Source organism: Mus musculus, chromosome 11, assembly GCF_000001635.26.
Source record: "Mus musculus strain C57BL/6J chromosome 11, GRCm38.p6 C57BL/6J".
In the NCBI taxonomy this organism is placed as follows: domain Eukaryota; kingdom Metazoa; phylum Chordata; class Mammalia; order Rodentia; family Muridae; genus Mus; species Mus musculus.
Genome location: NC_000077.6, coordinates 109,236,625 through 109,259,063, shown reverse-complemented (window position 1 = coordinate 109,259,063; position 22,439 = coordinate 109,236,625). Strand labels below are relative to the sequence as shown.

The following is a 22,439-nucleotide window of genomic DNA, read 5'->3' as shown; positions in this document are numbered from 1 at the left end:
GGGTGGGGGGTACAGCGGGGCGTGTGGAGGTTAGAACACGACCTTCACTGAGTCAGTTTGGGAGCGTGCACATGGAGCTGTGCTGTTCCGTCCTTGCCGTGGATAAATGATTTCCGAGGAGTGCGGCCAATAGGCCTTCTCATCGAAGAAGCGTCTTCATGCCCCACTGGCCACCCGGAAGGAGGCAGAGCCGGGTCTTGCTTTCTAGCGTTCAAAATTATGAGTGTGCCAGCAGCTGGGAAGGAGAGTATAGAGCGGAAGTGAGGCAGAGCGCCGTTGCGCGGTGGTGGGTTCTGCGTGGGCTGTGGGTCTTCTTTGCTGTATAGTGACATGTCTCTCTCTCTCTTTCTCTCTCTCTCTCCAGCTCTCTTTCTCCTGTGTGTGCACACTGACCATTGTGGAGCAGTAAGAAGAAACAGCATGCAAGCTGTGCCCCCTCTGACCCCAGCAGCACAGTGCTCACCACATCTCCTGTGCTGAAGGGGCTGGGTCTGGGTCTGAGTGTCATGGCAGCGTTTCTCACAAGCAGGCCACCCTATATCTCCCTCTTCCTGCCCCGAGGGTCACAGAGAGCTTGGAGCGTCTTCCATAAGGCCTTAGGAAGGCAACGGTTTGATCTTTGTCTCAGTTCAGAGAACTCAGTGTGGAGAACAGGGTGCTTACTGAGAAGAAGGAAATTCTTGAGCTCTGTTGTCCCTAAACAGAGGCAAAAGCCCATTGAGCATGAAAATTGAGGCTGTGAGGCCAGCAGGTGTCCAGGGCCTCGGGCTTCACCAGACAACGGTCACTGGTTGGTAAGGTTGCCCAGCGCCAGGAGGATCTAGTCTCAATTGGGAGCCAGCCCTAGAATGCAGTGTTCTTTTCAGTTCCTATACCTTGAGGGCAGGCACACAAAAGGCCAAGTGTGTATGTCTCCCCACCACCCTGTTTCATTCCAAAGAATATTTGGCCCTACAAGGAGTACCTTGGATAGAGGCAGGGCACTGGTCTGGTTATAAGCCCTGTCTCATTCTGGACTGAGCCTCATTTCCTCTACCCCAGGACAGGTTATACTGCCATAGTGATACTCATGGCCGGGCCACACTGTTACCCAACGATGAGGGGCAACACTTAATGTTGGGGAGAGTGAGCTAAGGCCCTAGGAAGGAACTCAGCTCCACCACTTTTAGCCAAGCTCTCAAGCCTTTCAGAACTTGAGTGTCCTAGTATGTATGTATGTATGTATGTATGTATGCATGTATGTATGTATGTATGTATGTATGTATATATATATATATGTGTGTGTGTGTGTGTGTGTGTATGTGTATATGTATATATATATATAAATTTCCTACACCTTGAGTTTCAGTTCCTATACCTGGCGTTAGTTCCTTAGGAGATTAACCAGGATCATTTGTAGAAATGTCCAGGACAATATACAACCTGTGAGATGTTCGCTGTAAGAGTAGCTGTTACTGTTATCATTAGAACATGTAATTGTATTATGAAGGAGATAGATTATGGGGTCCCCCTTTTATTTGTGTCTTTATTATTCTTTTTAGTTTCAGTTAAGTTTTTTTGTTTTTTGTTTTTTGGGGGGGATTTCTTGTTTGTTTTTGTTTTGTTTTGTTTTTGAGACAGGGTTTCTCTGTGTAGCCCTGACTGTCCTAGAACTCACTCTGTAGACCAGGCTGGCCTTGAACTCAGAAATCTGCCTGCCTCTGCCTCCCAAGTGCTGGGATTAAAGGTGTGCACCACCACTGGCCAGCTCAGTTAAGTTTTAAAGTTAGCATACAGAGCAATAGGTTTTATTATGATACTTCCATATATACATGATATATATGTGTATATATATGATATATATCTTTATACTATGTTTTTATACATCGCCTCTCCTACCTTCCCATCCCCCTCTGCCCATTTCTTACTGGTCCTCTTCTTCTACCAAATGGTGCCCCTTAGCTCTTTCATGTCCTTACAGACCTCTGACCCTATTTTGGAGATGGATTTAGGCCACTCTGTCCTTATACCCTCTCATGCTTCTAGCCTGGGAGGAGGTGGGGGATGTACAAGGGGAGAGTCACACCATTCCATGGGTGTGCATGCTAGTCTTTGAAAATAAGGCAGGAATGTGGTTCTTGGGCATTGGATGCCATGGGTTGCTAGGCACTTAGCCCAGAGCCTTCACTGAGCAAGAAGACCCCTGTGTTCCTACCGACAGAGAATGCTTTCTTCCCATGGCTCTCTGTGTGATGGTGGCTAGCTAAGGACAGTGCAGCCCTAATGTGCACTGGTGTCCCCTGTGCCATGCATGGGAGAGAGTGTTTCTCACCTATCCCTGGCTCGGAGGCTCACGTGCACTGACAGAATCACGGAATAATGAGGTCATCCCTGTGAGTGAATGAAGCAGGTCACGAGGAGGGAAGACTCATGTAGACACATAGCTCGGACATAGTGCACTTGGGATGGGAACCATCTAAACCCCCTCTAAGTCCTGTCTGGTGGGCTCTGATGCCCAGCAAGTGGGTTTTAAAAGAGGCTTTACTGAGCTCTTAACATAACATCAGTTATTTCTCATGTGACAAACCCAAATCAGAGAAATCTAACTCTTTGTCCAAGGCTAGGGTGGCAATATAGAACTTAGGTCACCCAGCCCAAGTATCTCAACCAGTTCCTCCCATCACTCAGTTCAAGTACCTCATCCAGCTCCTCCCATCACTTAGCACAAGTACTGCATCCAGCTCTTCCCATCACCCAGCCCAAGTACCTCATCCAGCTCCTTGCATCACCCTGCCCAAGTACTGCCCCCAGCTCTTCCCATCACCCAGCCCAAGTACTGCATCCAGGATCACCCAGATCCAGGGTGCCTGATGCAGCACCAGAGTTCTCATTCTCAGAATGGTCTTGGCTGATTTAATGTTCTATTGCCATCCTGTCTTAAAGTTCTTTACTCTCAGGGTTGGAGAGAAAGCTTGGCTGTGCAAACATGCCAGTGTGTGCTTGTCATCATCTCAGCAGTAGGGAGGCAGAGACAGGAGGCTCCCGGGTCTCACTAGGCAGCCAAGCTATAAAAATCCCTGTCTTAAAAAAAAAAAAACAAGATGGATGGCCCTTGAGGGATGACACTTGAAGTTGACCTTTGGCCTACACACACACACACACACACACACACACACACACACACACACGTTTCTTTACTGTCGTTGCCTGGAGAAGCAGCATTTTTTTTCTTTTTTTCTTTTCTCTTTTCTCTTCTTTTGTTAGATATTTTCTTTATTTACATTTCAAATGCTATCCTGAAAGTTCCCTATACCCCCCCCCCCCGCTGCCCTGCTCCCCTACCCACCCACTCCCACTTCTTGGCCCTGGCGTTTCCCTGTACTGGGGCATATAAAGTTTGCAAGACCTAGGGGCCTCTCTTCCCAATGATGGCCGACTAGGCTATCGTCTGATACATATGCAGCTAGAGACACGAGCTCCAGGGGGTACTGGTTAGTTCATACTGTTGTTCCACCTATAGGGTTGCAGACCCCTTTAGCTCCTTGGGTACTTTCTCTAGCTCCTCCATTGGGGGCCCTGTGATCCATCCAATAGCTGACTGTGAGCATCCACTTCTGTGTTTGGCAGACACTGGCATAGCCTCACTCGAGACAGCTCTATCAGGGTCCTTTCTGCAAAATCTTACTGGCATGTACAATAGTGTCTGAGAAGCAGCATTTTTATTTTGCTCTTGGCCCTTCAAGTTGAAGGTGCTCAGGAAGTACCAGGTAAACAAACGTCTGCTCAGATGGCCACTCCCTCAGATCCTGGATCCTCCCACAGCTGCCCGCTCTCCCTTTTTCTGTGTACTTTACACTAACAACTCCAGTTTCTGGATTTTCCTGTTTGTAGTTTCTGCCTTACCCTGACCCCTCCAGTGCCTGGCCCAGGTCCTCACCGTCCTCCCGGATAGTGTTCCACATCACTTCTGTTTGCAGACTCCTACCAGGCAGCCTCACCCCTAGGCCTCTGCTTGTCTGTCTCCTGGCTCCTCTCTTCTGTCTGGCAGGGACACAGTGCTTCCCAGGCATAGCTCTGACCCCTCCAACCTCCCCTGGCAATTTGTTCCCAACCTCTGAGGACCTCGAGATGTGTAAACAAGTCTGTCTCTATTTGGGAAATCCCCACAAGAAGAAAATAACAAGTTGTTAGAATTACAGGAATGGAGAGTTGTCGGGAGTCCTCAGGCAGAATATTCTTAGTGTGGGGAAGGGTATCCCTTTAAGTGGGAGTATAGAAATGGCTTCACTCTAGAAGAGCCCATATCCAAAAGAAAAGTAGCTATATGTGTGAATTCCAGGGTTAGAAAAAAAAAAATGCTTCGTCCTATTCTGTCACCAGGTGGTTTTCTCCGAACTGCATAGTGTGTGGGTGTGTATATTTTCAATAACTTTAGCATGATGTTTTTGATGACCTTTTGGCTAAGTAATAATAATATTGATAGTGGGTTTGCAAGTTTAGCAAACAGAAAAGGATTCCCGGTTAAATTTGAATTTCAGATAAACAGTGATAATATCTTTAAGTATGACTGTCCTGACTATTGCCTGGAATAGTATTTTATCTTGTAATGAGAAATGACATCACACACTGCATGTGTTATCTTCAGCAGGAGTATGTTTAAGCCTAATTAATGGCCATTATATATTGAGTCTCTGCAGTATGCCAACTGCTTATATGAATTATCCCAGTTAACCTCCCCCACATTTTCCTTTTATAAATGAGAAACAAAAGGCTTTGAAATGCAAAGAAAGAAAGAAAGAAAGAAAGAAAGAAAGAAAGAAAGAAAGAAAGGAAGGAAGAAAGATAACCCACCTGTTCAAGATCATATAGACAATAACATACAAAACCAAGATTTCCACTTTTGCCGAGACCCAAAGCCCACAAGCTTCCTGCATTCACAGGTCAGATCTGCCCTTTAGAAAAGTCTAGACCCTTTCCCCAGCGCTGCCTCATGTCACTCACATTTCATTATGTGTATGTCTCCGTATGTACACAAGGTACACGGGTGTCACTCCCGAGGTGACTCATCCCATGGTCAAGTGTATGTGCAGCTAGAATTAAAAGCTAAGATTCACATAGACAAGCCAAGATAGAAATTAGGATGCACCCGCTTCATTGGGATCCTGTCAGAGGCTGAGCATCCCCAACTCAAAAGTCTTCAGCACCTGAAAGGTACCAGAGTGATGCCACAGGTGGAAGAGATTACCCCGAGAAGCGTTGTTTGGGCTGGACATGATGGTGCATGTCTTTAGTCCCAGTACCTTATGAGGTCAGAGCCAGCCTGGTCTACATAGCAAGTTCCAGGTCAGCTAGGGATATATCTATCATAGGACCCTGTCTCAAAACATACAAGTTTGTTTTATGTTGAAACTATCTTGTAAAATTATGCTCAGGTTAAGTACAGAAAGTACAGATGAGGTACATATTGATTTTCTGGTCAGACCTGGGTCCCATCCCCTAGCTGTCATGTCTGGTTAAATTTCCAAAGACCTGAAAAAAAAAAACAAAAAAACTGAAGTCAGAAATGCTTAAAGTCTGCATTATTTAGAGTATGCAATCCCCACCCTATGTTAGAGAGCACACTGAAGGCTGGACCCCAGAAAATCACTGATAGTTCTGGGAACCCCACGAAAGAAGCCACACCAGGGTCAAAGTTCTGAAAAGATAGTAAAAGCAAAGAAAGTGAGTGAAATGTAAAAATAGTTAAAAGTCTGAAGATGGAGACAGCAGCCTCATGGGCAAATATGTGAATCCACGGGGAGATCAGCAGAGGTAGAAACAAGTGTGTGCACGTGGCTGTCACATCCAACAGCTCCCTGTGGGACCTAGAGAATGACAGGACAGCCAGAGTCCTGCTCCTTTCTTATGTGTTTGTGCACTGAGCCCCTGGGCCCCAGGGCAGGCTGTGGGGCAACAGAGGATGGGTAGGTTGATGTGGGTCCTAGGTTCTCTGGACGATGATGTCTAAGATACTAGCTGCTGAGCATAGAGCTAGCTGCGGATTGGTCTTTACACCATTATGGTGATGAGTTGTGTTTCTGTGTTTGTATCTCATCTCATGGCTGAGGCTTTTCTCTCTCTGTTTTAATTGCAAATTAAAAGACTGGACAGCCACATTCCATTCTGCAGCGTCCCCAGCTCAAGGCAAAGGCAGGCTGTGGTGCAGGGAGCAGGCGAGGTGGAGAGAGGCCATAGACCCAGTGGCTATGTCTCATGGTTCGCTCCTCAGCCTTGCCTATTGCAGAGGCGCATTTGAGTTTTGGTTGAGCCAATGACGGCTCAGAAGCTTCTGTGGCAGGGAATTAATACCAACAGCTGTCCAGAGCTTTGGTCTCCTCAGCATGGAGTCAGTCTTAAAATCTTTCCCCTTAAAGCTTTTTAATAGTTCAAAGGAAGTGTGAATTGCTTTGCGTTTGCTGAGGGGTAATTACTGTGGGGGAGTCCAGTTCCTCTTTCAGCAGAGGTCCTAAATCATTAGATGCTATTGATTCCTAGCAGCTACTTCAACAGAACTCTTAACAGAGGCATCTGATTATACTAGATTTCAATGTAAGTCTACTCTGGTCCCAGGGTCCCTTTCTATCTAAAATGTATGTCTTCTAAAACAAAGCCCTATGTTGAGAGAGAACAGGGGCAAGGATAAATGTGATAGCTAAGACTCTACATCAATGCTTCTCAACTTGTGGGTTGTGACCCCTTTGGGGGGATTGTCAAATGACCCTTTCACAAGGGTCGAATATCAGATATCCTGCATATCAGATATTTACGTGATAATCCATAACAATAGCAAAATTACGTTATCAAGTAGCAACAAAAACAGTTTTATGGTTAGGGGGTCACAACACCATGAGGAGCCGTGTTAAAGGATCCGGCGTTAGAATAGTTGAGAACCACTGCTCTGGGCCATCTGCTGAGTGTTTCCAGATGTTTTAAAGGAAGCTTATAAAAAGGTCTATCTTCCTAAGCTCCCAAGCACACCGGAGCCATCATCGAGTTGGCATTTGTCAAGGATCTGCCCTGAGTTAGACAAGATTCTAAAGGAAGCGCCTGTGTTCTGAGGGTGCCATTTCCATTGTAAAATATGGTCACGTAAGTAAAACTTGTGACGATCTGTGAAAGAGAACACCAGATATGACAGTTAAATAAGTCCCTGCACCTTGTGCTGCCGTAGTAACAATCTGAAGATTTCCCGTGAAAAGCAACGATCTAAAAATCACAAGGAGTCAAAGCGACATCCCACATGAATGAGAGAGGAGAGCTGTGTTCTTGACATCCCATATTGGCCCTGGGAGATCCTGTGCCTCTGAGCCAATGGAACACTGGCTCCCTTTGCAGTGTCTAAGGAGAAGCAGGGTCCTGCTAACACGTGTGACCCCATTCCTAATGAAGATTTGGCTTAACTCAGCTGCACCAATATTAGGCAGGAGTTCTGAGGCTCGGCTTGCAGGATGAGGGTCAGCACCAAACTGCCCTTGGACATAACCACATCTCGGAAAACCAAGACTGAGATTCCCACAGTCCCACCCTCACAGGATGGCATGAGACAGAAAGGTGGACCCAAGAGACCTGCTTCTGTGGCTTGTAGCCTGGGAGACTTCAGCTAGAGAAAGACGGGGAAGCCTGCATGGAACACCCCCCCCCCCCCAGTTCCCTATCTCTACTCAGAAGGTCCAGAGAGAGAGAGAGAGAGGACACCCTGGGGCTCATCCCCACTGTGAACTTGCTTTGATAGCAAGGGCACGGGGCGCAGTGTGAGCTCCCCACATCACAGGCCAACACTTGAGACTAGGCTGTGGGGCTTATTTTTAATTTTAGTCCTGTGGTTTGATTTTAGAAACATGGCCATGTTATTATTTTTTTGTTTTGTTTTCAGTCTGTGATGTCAGTCAAATTATTATGAGTGCCTGAGAGTGAATCTCACAATCTATTCAAAGCTCCTGCTGGTAAGAAGAGAAACACAGGCTCAGGGTCCACGCCGGTTTCTCAAAGATAGAGATCTTTGTCGCTCCTGCTGTGCGTCGGGGAGAGATGGCTTCTAGTGATTCAGTTTTTATCTATCTTCAGTGTGTGTGCGTGTGTGTGTGTGTGTGTGTGTCTATGTGTACTCTCCATGGTGCCGTAGGGTTCCTTTTGCTGTGATAAAACACCATGACAAAAAGCAACAGAAGAGGAAAGGGCTTATTTCAGCTTATCCCATCACTGAGGAAAAGCAAGGTAGGAATGTGGAGGCAGGAACAGAAGGCAGAAGCCATGGAGGTCACAGTGAGTGCTTGCTTCTGTGGCTTGCTCAGCTGGTCTTCTTATACATCCGTGACCACCATCCCAGGGTGGCACTGCCCACGCTGTACTGGACCCTCCCACATCAGCCATTGTTAGTTAAGGAAATGTCCTATAGGCTTATCCGCAGGGAAGTTGTATAGATGCATTTTCTCAATGGTGGTTCTGTCTGTTCAGGTGACTCTAGCTTGTGTCCAGTGGACAAACAAGCAAGCATGTGACATATATGCGCTTTGTGGAGTTGGTTCTCTCCTTCCGTCTTTATGTAGGTTCTAGGGATCAAACTCAGGTTGCCAGGCTTGCCCTGGTAAGTTCTACTGAGCCGATGTCTACTAAGCCATTGCCTACTGAGACATTGTCTTAGCCCAGGTCACCCTCTTTATCTTCCATTTTCTGCCCTTTCTAATGGGCCAGAATGGGAGAGCAAGGCCAACTCCAAACTCGGTCTTTAATTCACCTTGGATTTTAGGAATAAATCTATAGCGGTAAACTATATCCCTTCCCTGGCCACTCCTTTTGCCGTTCGTCTCTGTTGGTGGCACAGAGTAGGGCAGAGGTGGTAGAGACGGTGGCGGGGGTGGGATCCCGACTTTTAAGTATGGGGAGAAGAGCAGTTTTCTCACGGGCAATGTTTCCTATTTTTTCAAATGGACATTTGAACCGTACCGACTTAATGGCACCGATTTAATGGCTTTTCTTCTTTGTTTTACAGAAACAAACTGTCACTGCTGTCAGAAAAGAGGTAATGAGTCTCCCAGTTCCAGGGAAGCTTGGTTTTAAAGTCTTCTAACAAATTATGCGTACCGTGGCTTTATGCTTCACATGCAAGTAATGAAATGAAATCCATGTGTACTGTTCAGACAGTTGTTTCCAAATCAATGGGCAGCAAAGGATGCTTGGTGAGGTCTGAATGGAGCAGATGCTAAGGCTTGGGATCTGAAATGTCCCTTGAAGCCACACATCTGAGGGATGGTCAGGGAGGACTGTGGGAGAGAAGACTGTGCATCCCCAAACTGGACCCCACTCTTACAAATCCATTTGGAATCTGAGCAGGGTGACTAGCTATCTACTTTGGTCGGTCTCTGCAGGACTTCAACGGATATCTCCCCATCTCACTTCAAACCTCCTTTGGACATTTTGTGTCCCGTCCCCCCGCCCCCCAGCTGTTGGTTTTTCTCAAACTGGCACACGATGGGTTAAGGAGAATATTGACCAGAAGTCTGAAGTGTGAACCCAAGCCCTGACTTAGAGATGTAGAGTACACTATTGGTGTAGATACATGGCCTTGGATCTTTGTAATATCAGAGTTAATTGTACTCAAGGGCGGGGAGTTGGAGATCATATTACTTATCTTGTTGCCTGACCAAAGCAACTTAAGGGTGGAAGGGTTTACCTGGCTCACAGTTCTAGGGGGATACAGTCCACCATGGGAGCAAGCGGGAGTCACAGCAGCACTGCACAAGGCAGCTGGTCACAGGGCATCCACAGTCAAGAAACAGAGAGCTATGAATGCAGTTGCTGCTCAGCTGACTTTCCTCGGTGTCTTCAATCCTGGAGCCCGGCCTGTGGCCTGGTGCTGTTCACTTTAAGGGTGGGGCCTCCCATCACAACCCAGTCTAGAAATCCCCACATAGACATCCCCAGAGGTCTGTCTGTCTGTCTGTCAAGTGATTCCCGAGTCGTGACTAACAATCACAGCTGTCTTCTAACAGCCGTCTCTCTTTCCAGATCATGTATTACCAACAGGCCTTAATGAGGTCCACAGTGAAGTCTTCGGTGTCTCTTGGAGGGTATGTCCCTGATTTGTCTTGCTAAATCACGAATGATAGGTGTGTAAGAGAATGTCTGCTTTAAGTCAAACATGACAGGCAACGTGAAAACTGACCGTAGGTTCCAATGAACCATATTTTGTCACTGCTGACTTCCAACATTAGGTTACAGGTCAGGGTCTCATAAAAATCTTCAGATAGCCTTTATACCTTCCCAAATTAATAGTTTTTTTAAAAAATGATCCATCTTCCCTAAAAGTAAGCCTATGGCTATGGGCAGAATTCATGGCAAGAACCCGTGGTTCTCCTTGCACACAGATAAGAGCATTGCTTCTGTCTCAGACATCAGGAAATGCATGAACTCAGAAGGCCCCACTTAGCTTGAGGCCAAAGGGTTTCCAGTAGTGCACTGAAGTTCCCAAACATAGGCATTATTGGTTCCAGAGGTGGAATCTAGAAGATCAGTGGTCTTGGTTCATCTGTGACAATTGCAGCTTCTAAAATGGACACCAAGACACAGATTGAGTCAACTTTGGAATGTAAAATCTTCCTATGACATGTGACAAAGCCATGTTTGAACTAGGGACAGAAAATTGACAAGGGGACAGGACTGGAAGAAAAACAGCACTATCACACTAGGACAGATCTCTCTAAATAGCTTCCCATCCCAGGGCTGTCACACATTTTTTTCTGAGAAGACAGTAATAGACATGTAACTAAGCCGATACCAGAAGAGAGGCCAGGCAGGCCAATTATGCCATGGAATTATCCGGGCTCTCTGGGTTGGATTTCTAGGAAGCCCTCTTTCTATCTGCTTTTCAGAATTGTCAAGTACAGCGAGCAGTTCTCGTCCAATGACGCCATCATGTCCGGCTGCCTTCCAAGCAATCCTTGGATAACAGACGACACCCAGTTCTGGGATTTAAATGCCAAATTGTATGTATTTCAAACATTGAAATTTTAACAAATCTGGTTTGTTTGATTTTATTTTGTCGAGTGTATGTGTGTGATGTGTTTGCACGTGTGTATGATTGAGACCAGGTGTGTGGGTCCATGTGTTCATGTGTATGGAGGCCTTAGGCTGGTATCAGATGTCTTCCTTCCACCCATCTACACTTTGTTTATTAAGTGGTGGTCTCTCACTGAGCCCATAGTTCTCCAGTTCTGGCTAGTCTACCTAGCTAGCTTTCCCTGGGGATCCCGTCTCTGCCTCCTGAGGGGGCAGTTTACAGGCGGCTACCACACCTGCTAGGTTTTTACATGAGTTCTGGAGACCCAAAGTGGTTTTCACACTTTTATAGCAAATGCTTTATCCACTGAGCCATCTCCTCAGCCCAAAATGTGCTTTATTTTAGGGTGGTCTGTGGTTCAGTTGGTAGAGTGTCTAGAATTCATGAAGCCTCAGATTTGACCCCCAACACAATATAATGGTGCACCTGTAACCCCAGCACCTGGGAGGCAGGAGGATCAGGCATTCAAGGTTCCTGAGCTACATAGCAGGTTCAAAGCCAACCTGGTATACACCAGGCCCTATATCAAGTTTGAGTTTTTTTTTTTTTGAGTTGTAATTCATATGTCATACAATTTACCCATTTAAAGTGTACAGTTAAAATTTTGTTATATTGACAGGGGAATATAATCTCTACCACAATGTTTTAAAAACAAATCTGCACCCTCTAGTTGTTGGTGCCCCCAAATCTCCACTCCCTGCCCTCCCCCTAGATGGTCAGTGGTCAATCTATTTTCTGATTATCCGTATTCTTCTATTCTAGATGCTTCCTGTAAATGACATCATAGGATGTGTGGTCTTTCATTGGGCATTTTTCACTTCCTGCTAAACTTTCAGAGTTTATTCACACTGTAGCAGGATGTAGCATTTTGTTTCAGTTTTGTATAAACAAACTTCCCTGTGTGAACCCGTCTGTCTAGAGAAGGACATTTGGGCTTTTCCCAAGTGGTAACTATCATGACAAATGCTGTCACAAACATTCGTGCACATTCAGGGTAAAAGGGAAGTCTTGGTGAGTGACAGATGCTGACTGGTAGCTGTGACCACAGCATCCAGGGACCAATATGTCACTGGAATTCTAACCTGGCTTGAAGGTGGCAGCCTGAGCCTTCATAGATTGTTTTATGACGGGGATCTTTACCCCTGAAGAACAGGGATCCACTGGGTTGTGACTCTCCCTCAGCTCTGGGAGGCCACATCTCTGGTGTGAACCCCAGGGGACTTGGAGGCTGTGTCCTCCTAGTAAGTGGCAACTTGGATTGTGTGTCTATGCAGAGGCTAGGGGGCAGAGCAAAACTGGGATCAGGTGGAGACATTGGCCAAGGACCTCATGAAGGTTGGTAGACCTATCACTCCCACTGAGGCTAAGTACAGCCCCTGTCTCCCAGGGAGTGCCACATTTACCAGTCACCATCCTTGCAGGGTGGAGATCCCAACCAAGATGCGAGTGGAGAGATGGGCTTTCAACTTCAGCGAACTGATTCGAGACCCCAAGGGTCGGCAGAGCTTCCAGTACTTTCTCAAGAAGGAATTTAGTGGTGAGTTCTCTTTCCTTCCTTCCTTCCTTCCTTCCTTCCTTCCTTCCTTCCTTCCTTCCTTCCTTCCTTCCTTCCTTCTTTCCTCCCTCTTTCCCTTCCTCCCTCCCTCCTTCCCTCCCTCCATCCCTCCCTACCTCTGTTCTTTCCTACCTTCCTCCTTCCCTCCCTTCCTCCCTCCCTTTCTTTTAATTCCTCTTCTCTCCCTCCCCTTCCCTCCTCTCTGAGACAGGATTACGTGTAGCCCAGGCTACCTCTTGGTTCTTTTGACTCTCCATCCCAAGTGCTGGGAACATGCATGAGACCCTCTACTTGGTGTTAAAGGGTGCTGAAGCTCGAACCCACAGCTTGGTGGGTGCATGGCAAAGACTTCAGGGACTAAGCAGCCCCTCCTTCCAGCACGAGTCTTTTAAAAAAAGTTACTCTCCCTTTCATGGCCAGCCTAGACTTTTAGGAGTTTTGCAGTGGGTGCTTCCATACCTTGTTAAGGTCTAAACAGGATCTCCTGCTTTCCCAGGAGTAAGAGTCTAACCTGGGTCCAGGACCTTCATTTTCCATAGGCTCAGAAAGTCACTGCATTCTGAGGTGTGTGTGTGTGTGTGTGTGTGTGTGTGTGTGTGTGTGTGTGTGTGTGTGTGTATAGCACCAGGGAATGTTAACATCTTTTCTACAATCTCCTTAGCCTCACTCACAATTCCCAGGGAATTCTCCATCCGTTCTTGGTTTCCCTCATTTCATTGCCCAGAGTTCTTCTAACCCATTTCCCTGGCCTCTGGCCCTCTACCCTCACCTAAGTACATCTTCAAAGGCCAGGAAGCTGAACAAGCTAAGCTTCCCAGGCTCTTTGGAAGTCCTATTGCCTTTAGCTTAGATGTTCTGTAGATTCAACCCAACCATGCATATCTTTTAGATTTATTTTATTTTACACACACACACACACACACACACACACACACACACACACACACACACCCACACCCCAATATGTATTTCTGTATACCATATGCATGCAGTGCCCATCCAGGCCGGAAGGGGTGTCATATTCCCCAGAATTGGAGTTACAAAGGGTTGTGAGCGGCCATATGGGTGCTGGGAATTGAACCGATCCTGGAAGAGGAGCCAGTGCTAAACCACAAAACCATCTCCAGCCCTGCACAGATATGTTAAACTCGTGTCCACCCCGGACCCAGATGCCTTTTTAATTGGACTGAGTTGCAGTCGCTGTGGTCTTGAAAGCTTCCTTGGTGATTGAAGTGTAACCTCTTGCCCTGGTTTCTTCCAAGCCTTCAGAGGATGCGGGCTTTAGTGGAGGAGGTCTGTCTCTGGGTGTCTCATCCACTGAGAAACATCCGGGAACACACTGAGGCCGGATTAGAACCAATTACACGTTCAATTTCTTTGCCACCTTTGCCGACAAATTGGCTTTTATGCGATTTATTTTATCTGTTTGTCCATTCCCATCACCGGGGAGCTCCGTGATTGGGTTTGAGACTCCAAGGCTGATTACCCTAAAGCAGTTAGTCTGGGGCCCTGCTTCTGAAGCGAGTCATACTGGACGTGCTTTAGTCTGGATGGCGGCCCGATACAGAGCATTGCATTAGAACATGGCTTGCTGTAAATCATTCTCTCTAAGCAAGCCAAATCGCATAAATGTAATAGCCCTCCGAAAGATGGATGGAACAGGAGCGGGCGCCTCGGCGCCCCGTGACTAAGTGGAAATGGTGCCATCTAGTGGACAGTAAGTAAAGTAGCATGCTGAGCTTCAGCCATGCATCCCTTGATAAAAGCAAGCATCTAGAAAATTTTCCTTGCATCTCTGAAACCGTATTATATAGTCAGTCTCCTGAGGAGCGTCAGAGGGATTCATGTATGAACAGGGAACACAAACCATTGGTTTTCTTATTTAATTAAAAACTTAAAACTTAGGTATGACCCATATGCGATTCATCCCCACCCCCACCCCCACCTTTAAATTGAAGTTTCATATAACCCAGGCTGACCTCAGATTCACTGTGTGGCTGAGGGTGAACCTGACGTCCAAGTCCTCCTGCCTCTGTCTTCCAAGTGTTCTGTTGTTGTTGTTGTTTGGTTTTGAGACAGCAGCTCTCTGGGTAGCCCAGGCTGGCCTCAAACTCGTGATCCTCCTGCCTCAGTCTCTGAAGCAATAGAATTGTGTAGCCCACCACCCTGGGCTCAATCCAGTGGCTTTGATGTCTTGCGTCATCTTATATATTCACCGAACCGTACAACTGCCAACACTAGCTAATTCTGTAACAGCTCAGGGAGGAATGCCTTACCCATGGTAGGTCATTTTCAGTTCTTCCCTCACCATGGCATGCTGCACACTCCTCTCCCTCAGTCTCCGTGGATTTGGGTATTCCACGTGCTTCTTGTGATGGGGACCGTACAGTGTGTGACCTTTTCTTACTTGGTGTTCTACACTCTTCTTTATGGCTGTATCAGGTCCATTGTCTGTGCGTACCACCTGTATTCATCCATCATGGGATTTTTTAGGTTATTTTTTTAAACTTATGTCTGTGGGTGTTTTGCTTGCAGGTATGTTTGTAAGTCTGTGTGCATGTCTGGTACTCACAGAGGCCAGAAGAGGTGAGCTGGTCCTCTAGAACTAGAGTTATAGATGGTTGTGAGCCACCATGTGGGTGTTGGGACTTGAACCTGGGTCCTCTGAAAGAGCAACAAATGCTTGTACCCATGGAACCATCTCTCCAACCCTTGAATTTGGCTTTGGGCTTTATGAATACTGCAGTGAAATCTTATATGTGTTTTAAGGTGTTTATTTAACGTTTTAAAATGAGTGTGTATAAATACTCCTGTGAGTGCATACATGTATATGTAGGTGCTTGAACACATGTCTGCCATTGAGTGTGGAAGCCTGAGAAATTGACCCCAGGAGTCTTCTTTGGTCATTCTCTGTCTTAGTCATTAGTCATGAAGTCAGGGGCTCTCAATTGAACCCAGGTCTCACTGATATGGCTGATATGGCTATCCAGCTGCCTCTACCTCCCCAAAGGGTAGGAGGATTACAGGTAGGCCTCTGTGCCCACCTTAATTGTTTTTTACTTAGTAAAATATATGTAACACAAAAATGTACCATTTTAACCATTTGAGTGCCACTGTTCACTGAGCAATCAATGTGTCTGGGTTTCTAGGATGTTGTCTCAAGCTGAAACTGTGTACTTAATTACTAACCTCCTATTCGCCCACCCCTCGGTGGCTGCCATGCCACACATGCCTCTCTTAGTTTGACAGCTTTAGGTTCCTCATGCCAGTGTAATCGTAGGATCAGTGTCTGAGCTACTTGTAACCTCTGTTCTACTCAGCATGCCATTGCTGTGAAGAGACCCCATACCACAACACCTCATAAAAGAAAGCATTTAATCGGCCTGGCTGACAGAGGTTAAGTCCCTTACCATTACAGTGGGGAGCACGGTGGCTTACAGGCAGACATGGTGCTGGAGAAGTGGCTGAGAGTTCTTCCAGATAAGAGCTCAGTCAGCCACTGGATTCGCAGTCAGCAGGAAGAGAGCGGCTCTGGGTGTGGAATGGGCTTTTTGAAATCTCAAAGCCCATCCCCACAGACACGCTTCCTCCAACAAGGCCACAAATCCTAATCTTTTCAAGTAGTAATACCCCCTGATGACCAGGTATTCCAATTGATGGTCCTATGGATGGGGGGGGGGTATTCTCATTCAAACCTCCATGATGCCTTCAAGGTTCATAGAACACCATGTTCTACCTTGCCGTCTGCTGCTGTGATAAAAACCACCACCACCCAAAACAACCTGTGGAGGAAAGAGTTTACCTCGTTCATATTTTCAGATCACAGTGCATCACCGAGGGAAGTAGAGGCAAGAAGTCAAGCAGGAGCTGAAACAGAAACCACAGAGAAGTACTGCTCATTGGCTTGTTTCCAGGCTAGTGTTTAGTTACACTTCTTATACAGTCCAGGCCCACCGCAGTGAACCGGGCCCTCTTCTATCAATAATCAATCAAGAAAATGCCCACAGATATAGCACAGGCCAGTGTAATTGAGGCAATCCCCCTCCCCCCATTGAGATTCGCTCAGATAACTCTGGGTTGTTTCCAGTTGGCAGCCGAAGCTAAGAGATTCTTTCACGGCAGATGTGTCGGTATATCACGGGTGATCCTCCTCTGTGCCATTTTGAGTTGTTTTTTTTACCTTTTGACGTTTATGAATAATTGCTCATTTAATCTAGTTATAAGTGATTAACTTTCAATAAGCAAGAGGTGTGGATGTCACAACAATAGATTAATGAAGAAAAACATTGGCCTGTGATTTCTGTCCAAAGAATATGTGCCTCTGGTTATGGGACAAATTCTAGCTAGTGTGGAGTTGTGCAGCTTCTGCCCGTCTGACATAACTGGGGGCTCTCAGGAAACACTGTGGAAGCAGAGGAGAAGGTTTTCTTTCCTATTAAACGGCACCACAGCACTTCAGAGTGTGAGTGTGTATGTACACACACACACACACACACACACACACACACACACACACACACCCTGTTACTTGCTTACTGATGACACCATCTTTATTTTCTCAGGTGTAATTGATACGTGGCATCACTAGAATCCTTGTACCAACACATCCTGATGCTTTTTGGGTTCAGCCAAGCACTGGGGAGTAAATGTGAAATTGGCAAGAGGTTAAGGATTTTGGGGGTCTGTTTTCTTTTCTCTCTCTCAGTCTAGAGGAACAAAATCTCTCTGGTTCTCATGACATTAAGCACCCCTAGTAGTCAGGTATCTTCTAAGCATCTGCTATCAGCTTTCAAATAGTCCAAGGACTTTTGGGCGGGAAGATGGTGGTGTACAGAAGGTGGGGGTCCCTGGGCACAGTCAACCAAAACAGGCAGGAGTCACATGGGCATGAGACGCAGCAGAGCGTAGGAAGCTGTAGAGTGAAGTCATCCATGCTCATGAGCCTGTGTGAATTGTTCGGGAAGTGTTTGCTATAGATAAGTTCTCGGCCAGAAAGAATATGGGCGCTGGTAGGATGGTTCGGTGGGTAAAGGCGTTTGCCGCTCAGCCTGGTGACTTCAGTTCAGTCCCTGGGACCCACATGATGAAGACGACCAACTGCATAATTCAACCTTTAACCTCTACACCCATGCCCGCCCACCAATAAACAAACAAATACCAATTTAGAAAAAGAACATGGCAGAGATTAGGATGTATCGTTGGAGGGCAGAACAGCATCCACGTCGTGAGTGGATAATCTCGTTAAACATGCTGGCAGCCAATCCAGTTTATGGCTCACGAGTCACGCCATTGCTGAGACCCAACAATTCACTCATCCCGGAAGTGAGACATGGCTCGTACTCTCAGTCAACATGGAGTCGTTCGATGTCCCAGTGCTCAGTGACTCGTCTTGCAGGAAGACACTCAACTGAGCGGAGCCCACCTGACCTTTCTCTCCTCTTCTCTCCACTCATTTCCTGCCCGGCTTTCATCTTCGTGGGCTATCTTCCTCATGCAGGGGAGAACCTAGGATTCTGGGAAGCCTGTGAGGACCTGAAGTACGGCGATCAGTCCAAGGTCAAGGAGAAAGCAGAGGAGATCTACAAGTAAGGCTTGCCGAGTCCTGGGGGAAGCCTCCCTCAAGGGTGTGGGCTGGAATGAGAGTTTGGGGAGGTCACACACCCTGGTGGCTGTCTGGGCTCTGGCCAGCATTAGCCATTGGACCCACTATGCCATGAATGCTTCCCTGATGTTTGGGAGGTTTGTGCATTTCTCTGAAGGAAGCCAACTGAGGTGGATGTGGAATTTTCCTGTTCCCATTGGTTTGTGTCCAGGGATTATGAGAGCAAGCCACACAGAACCACAGTGTGATTAGTGTGTGTGTGTGTGTGTGTGTGTGTGTGTGTGTGTGTGTGTGTGGTGTGGTGTGGTGTGGTGGGGGCCGTCTTAAACACAAGACAGTAAAGGGAAGAGACATCTTCATGTATGTGAGATTGCAATCTCAGTTTGGGGTGCAAGTGTGAACAGGATTCCCTACCCTCATTCTAGCCTCCACTGACTCGCTCTAGTAACAGTGTGAGTCTTTCTGACCTAGAGCCTCAGAGATGGCCCTGTGCCAAACCTTACACAGAGCTACAGGACTTGAGAATCTCAGCCAACTTTGGGGTTGCTGGCTTCGTTGCTAAGACAGTCACGCCATGGGAGCTGGGATTATGGCTGCCCATCCTCTCTAGTCAGCATTAAAGATTCATCATCAAATTTGCCTAGCCTGGGCCATGGGAGAGTAGAGGTTCCAGAATGCCATTTTAGAGGTGTCTGGACCTGGCTTCAGGTTGGCCCTAGGTTGGAGGGTAAGACAGAAGGTTAAGCAGGAGGTGGGGTTTTAAAAAAATATTTTATTTTTATATGTGTGTGTGTGTGCGCAGGTGCGTGTGTGCTCTTGTACACCCGTGCTCAGTGTTATCAATGGTTTCAAGGTCCAGAAGGGGGTTCTGGATTACCCTGGAGCTGGAGTCACAGCTCCCAATATGGGTTCTGGGTCCTCTGCCAGAACAGTAAGTGCTCTGTTGAGCTATTTCTCCAGTCTCCCTAGAAGTCAATTCTACCCTAAATTGCAAAGGTCTCACCCACCTCTGTCTATCCCACCAGCTTCTGGCTTGCTCTCCTAGAACATCAAGGTTAAACATTCCATTCTCAAGTCTGCCATGATCTTATCCTGGCATCTGGGAAAAGCCCACCAACCTCTTCAAAGTGTAAAGTCTTCAGTATCTCCTAACCAGCCTGGGCCTGTCTCGGGGCTCCTTACCCTTTGCACCCGTGCACCTCGGCTATCTCCTTTGACGGACACTTCCCTTCCTCTGTAGGCTGTTCCTGGCCCCAGGTGCGAGGCGGTGGATCAACATAGACGGCAAAACCATGGACATCACCGTGAAGGGGCTCAGACACCCCCACCGCTATGTACTGGATGCAGCGCAGACCCACATTTACATGCTCATGAAGAAGGTAGGCAGGCCTGTGCTGAGGATGGTGGGTGGCCAGGGAGCCCCCTTCACAGTTACCAGGAAAGCTCCTTAGATGTGGGAAAGGGGAGGTGACATGTGGATACTTTGTTGCTAGTAGTAGGAGACAGACCGGCCAGCTGTTTCTTCCTCTTATCCACCAGCCTAGACCTCCTTGAGCCCCACAGCTCCTCTGGTCTTGGAAATCCCCTTAGAAGCTGTCTGTATCTATGGGCTCCTTGTGCTGACCGTATGTTGCAGGTAGATCAGGGACAGTAAGACAGATTAGGGAAACTGTGGAGAGCAGTTGAAAGCTTATAGGGCAGAGTCTCTGCGTAAAGCAAGACATTTGTCCTTCAAAAGATCCCGAGGGAGGCTCCTCCCGAGTCAGGGCTTGCCTGAGGTCTCAGCGCTCCGCTCCTGCTCTGACAGACCCAGATGCCTGGCTCTTAGCCTTTAGTATGGATGTGCACAGACCCACAAACCTCCTGCTACACGTGTGGGCTGGTGAGACTGAGGCACCTCGTAAAAGGAATGCTGTATGTCTGCAGTGGACTCTAGACTCTCTAGAGCCATGTGGTGACAAGCCACATGACTCACTGTCCTCTCTATCCCTAGGCCCAGATTCCATTCTACTTCTCATAATTGCTACTATCGCCAACCAGTCTCTAGGATTCAATAGATCTTTGAGACTGTTCTCAGTTGCTGGGTTGCTGTGGTGGGTATTTCCCATGTTAGTTGCGAGTGGAGTTTCCAGCTCCTACCCTGCTCAGATCCTAGGAAGCTCCACCCTCCCTAAGTACAGCCTAAACCCTGGTCCTTTCAGCATTTTGCGCAGTATCATCTATCTTCCTTCCTACCAGGCAGAAACGGGTATGAATGGGGTTAGAAGTGGGCTCTCTCTCCATGGCAACTAAGGATGGAAGGTTAATGCCATCTTATCTCTTGTTGGGGGATGGATATGAATTGTGGTCCTAAAGACTCAGGTGGCTGAGTTCCCCAGCATCCTTGGGGTTCATGACTAGGTAGGACTGGGGTGGTCCCGAGAATGTGCATTGGAGTTCTCTGGGAGAATTTGGCATTGCCTGGTCTTGGGTACCACACCTGAGAACCACAGCTCTCAACACACCTTCCTGAACACCCTGCATTCAAGGAAGCAGATGCCCTTAACTTGGCAGTCCTATCAGGGGAAGAGCTAAGAAATTGCAGCACACTGGACTCTGCCCATCCATCCCTTCTCTCAGATCACTGCCTCTGTTCTCCTCTTGTTCCCACCAGGATTCTTACGCACGCTATTTGAAATCTCCAATCTATAAAGAAATGCTGGCCAAAGCTATCGAGCCCCAGGAAACCACCAAGAGAAGGCAAGTGGAACGTCTTTAATCACTGGCTGCCTGCTGTTTACTTGAGAGACGTGAGGCTCTCTTTCCATGAAATGGCAGGAGTAGAGCGATTTGCTTGATGACAATGTTGGGGGCTGGAAAGGCTTGTGCAGTGAATGAGTGCCTCATTTGCTTAGAAATGCCCTCCAGCAAGTTTCCCTAGTAATTGCCTCTGGGAAGCTAAGTTTTGTTTCTCTGAAGGGCCCCGATTATCAGACCAATAATTATGAGTATCGCAAATGGAACATCTGAGTGCTTTCTGTTGTTGTTTTGTTTTATTACCCTCCACCTCACTACCACCAAACTGATGAATAAGAATTAATTAAGGTACGCCCTTGTATCTCTATTGTTTCCAGACCAGAGAGAGGGGTGGGGAATTGTGCACTGAGAGAAATGCAGGGCAGGAGAAGCAAACAGTAACAGTCCAAGTGTTGGAACCTCTGGGGACTACTTCTTAGAAGTCCCTTAACTAGTTGGAAATTTCCATCACCTCATCTTATAGAGACACTGGAACAGTGGATGATGCCAAGTTCTGAGGAGTGAATTGAACTCTTTTTTGGGGGACATAAGGATGATTTAAAGATTTAAAGAGGAAGGAATAACAGCTTGAACAAAGTGGTGAAAGTCCGCCAGAGGATTTTTTTTTCAAAACAGAGTTATTTGTGGGCCGTATTCCCTCCCCCCCCCCACACCCTGCCCCAGCCCACCCCCCCCCGTGGTTAATAAATATTCCTATTTGTTCAACCAATTCTGGGGCCAATTCCAGCATCTTCAGTCAACTCAGATGCGGGGGCAAAAGTGTAGTGGGGAGGGGGGCAGTGAGCCAGATTATCAAAGGAGTTTAGGAGAGAATAGGCTACCTTGTCCTTGAGGATGACAGCCCTGAATAAACTCTATTCTATACCATCACGAGGCTGGTCCCTCAAGGGGAAGGGATGCCTCTGCATCGCCCGTGGAAGAATCCCTTTCCCCCACACCATACCATACAAACATATCCCTGGCTCCTTTCCTTTCCTCTCCTCTCCTCTCCTCTCCTCTCCTCTCCTCTCCTCTCCTCTCCTCTCCTCTCCTCTCCTCTTTCTTTCTTTCTTCCTTTCTTTCTTTCTTCCTTTCTTTCTTTCTTCTTCCTTCCTCCCTCCCTCCCTCCCTCCTTTCTTCCTTCCTTCCTCCCTTCCTCCCTTCTTTTCTTTTCTTTTCTTTCTTTCTTTCTTTCTTTCTTTCTTTCTTTCTTTCTTCTTCCTTCCTTCCTTCCTTCCTTCCTCCCTCCCTTCTTTTCTTTCTTTCTTTCTTTCTTTCTTTCTTTCTTTCTTTCTTTCTTTCTTCTTCCTTCCTCCCTCCCTCCCTCCCTCCTTTCTTCCTTCCTTCTTCCCTCCCTCCCTCCCTCCTTTCTTCCTTCTTTCCTCCCTCCCTCCCTCCTTTCTTTCTTTCTTTCTTTCTTTCTTCCTTCCTTC

The 22,439-nt window shown here is 47.1% G+C and overlaps 1 protein-coding gene across 3 annotated transcripts in view; it reads left to right on the top strand.

Annotated features, from left to right (window-relative positions):
- Rgs9 (regulator of G-protein signaling 9) overlaps positions 1 to 22,439 on the top strand; it is a 72,834-nt gene that overhangs the window by 39,118 nt on the left and 11,277 nt on the right. For all 3 annotated transcript variants that reach the window (XM_011248828.2, NM_011268.2, NM_001165934.1), the window contains 7 exons: positions 9,008 to 9,037; positions 10,024 to 10,085; positions 10,887 to 11,000; positions 12,496 to 12,611; positions 18,127 to 18,214; positions 19,472 to 19,610; positions 20,885 to 20,970. In XM_011248828.2, the coding sequence (XP_011247130.1) occupies positions 9,008 to 9,037; positions 10,024 to 10,085; positions 10,887 to 11,000; positions 12,496 to 12,611; positions 18,127 to 18,214; positions 19,472 to 19,610; positions 20,885 to 20,970 (635 nt within the window). The remainder of the gene's footprint in view (positions 1 to 9,007; positions 9,038 to 10,023; positions 10,086 to 10,886; positions 11,001 to 12,495; positions 12,612 to 18,126; positions 18,215 to 19,471; positions 19,611 to 20,884; positions 20,971 to 22,439) is intronic.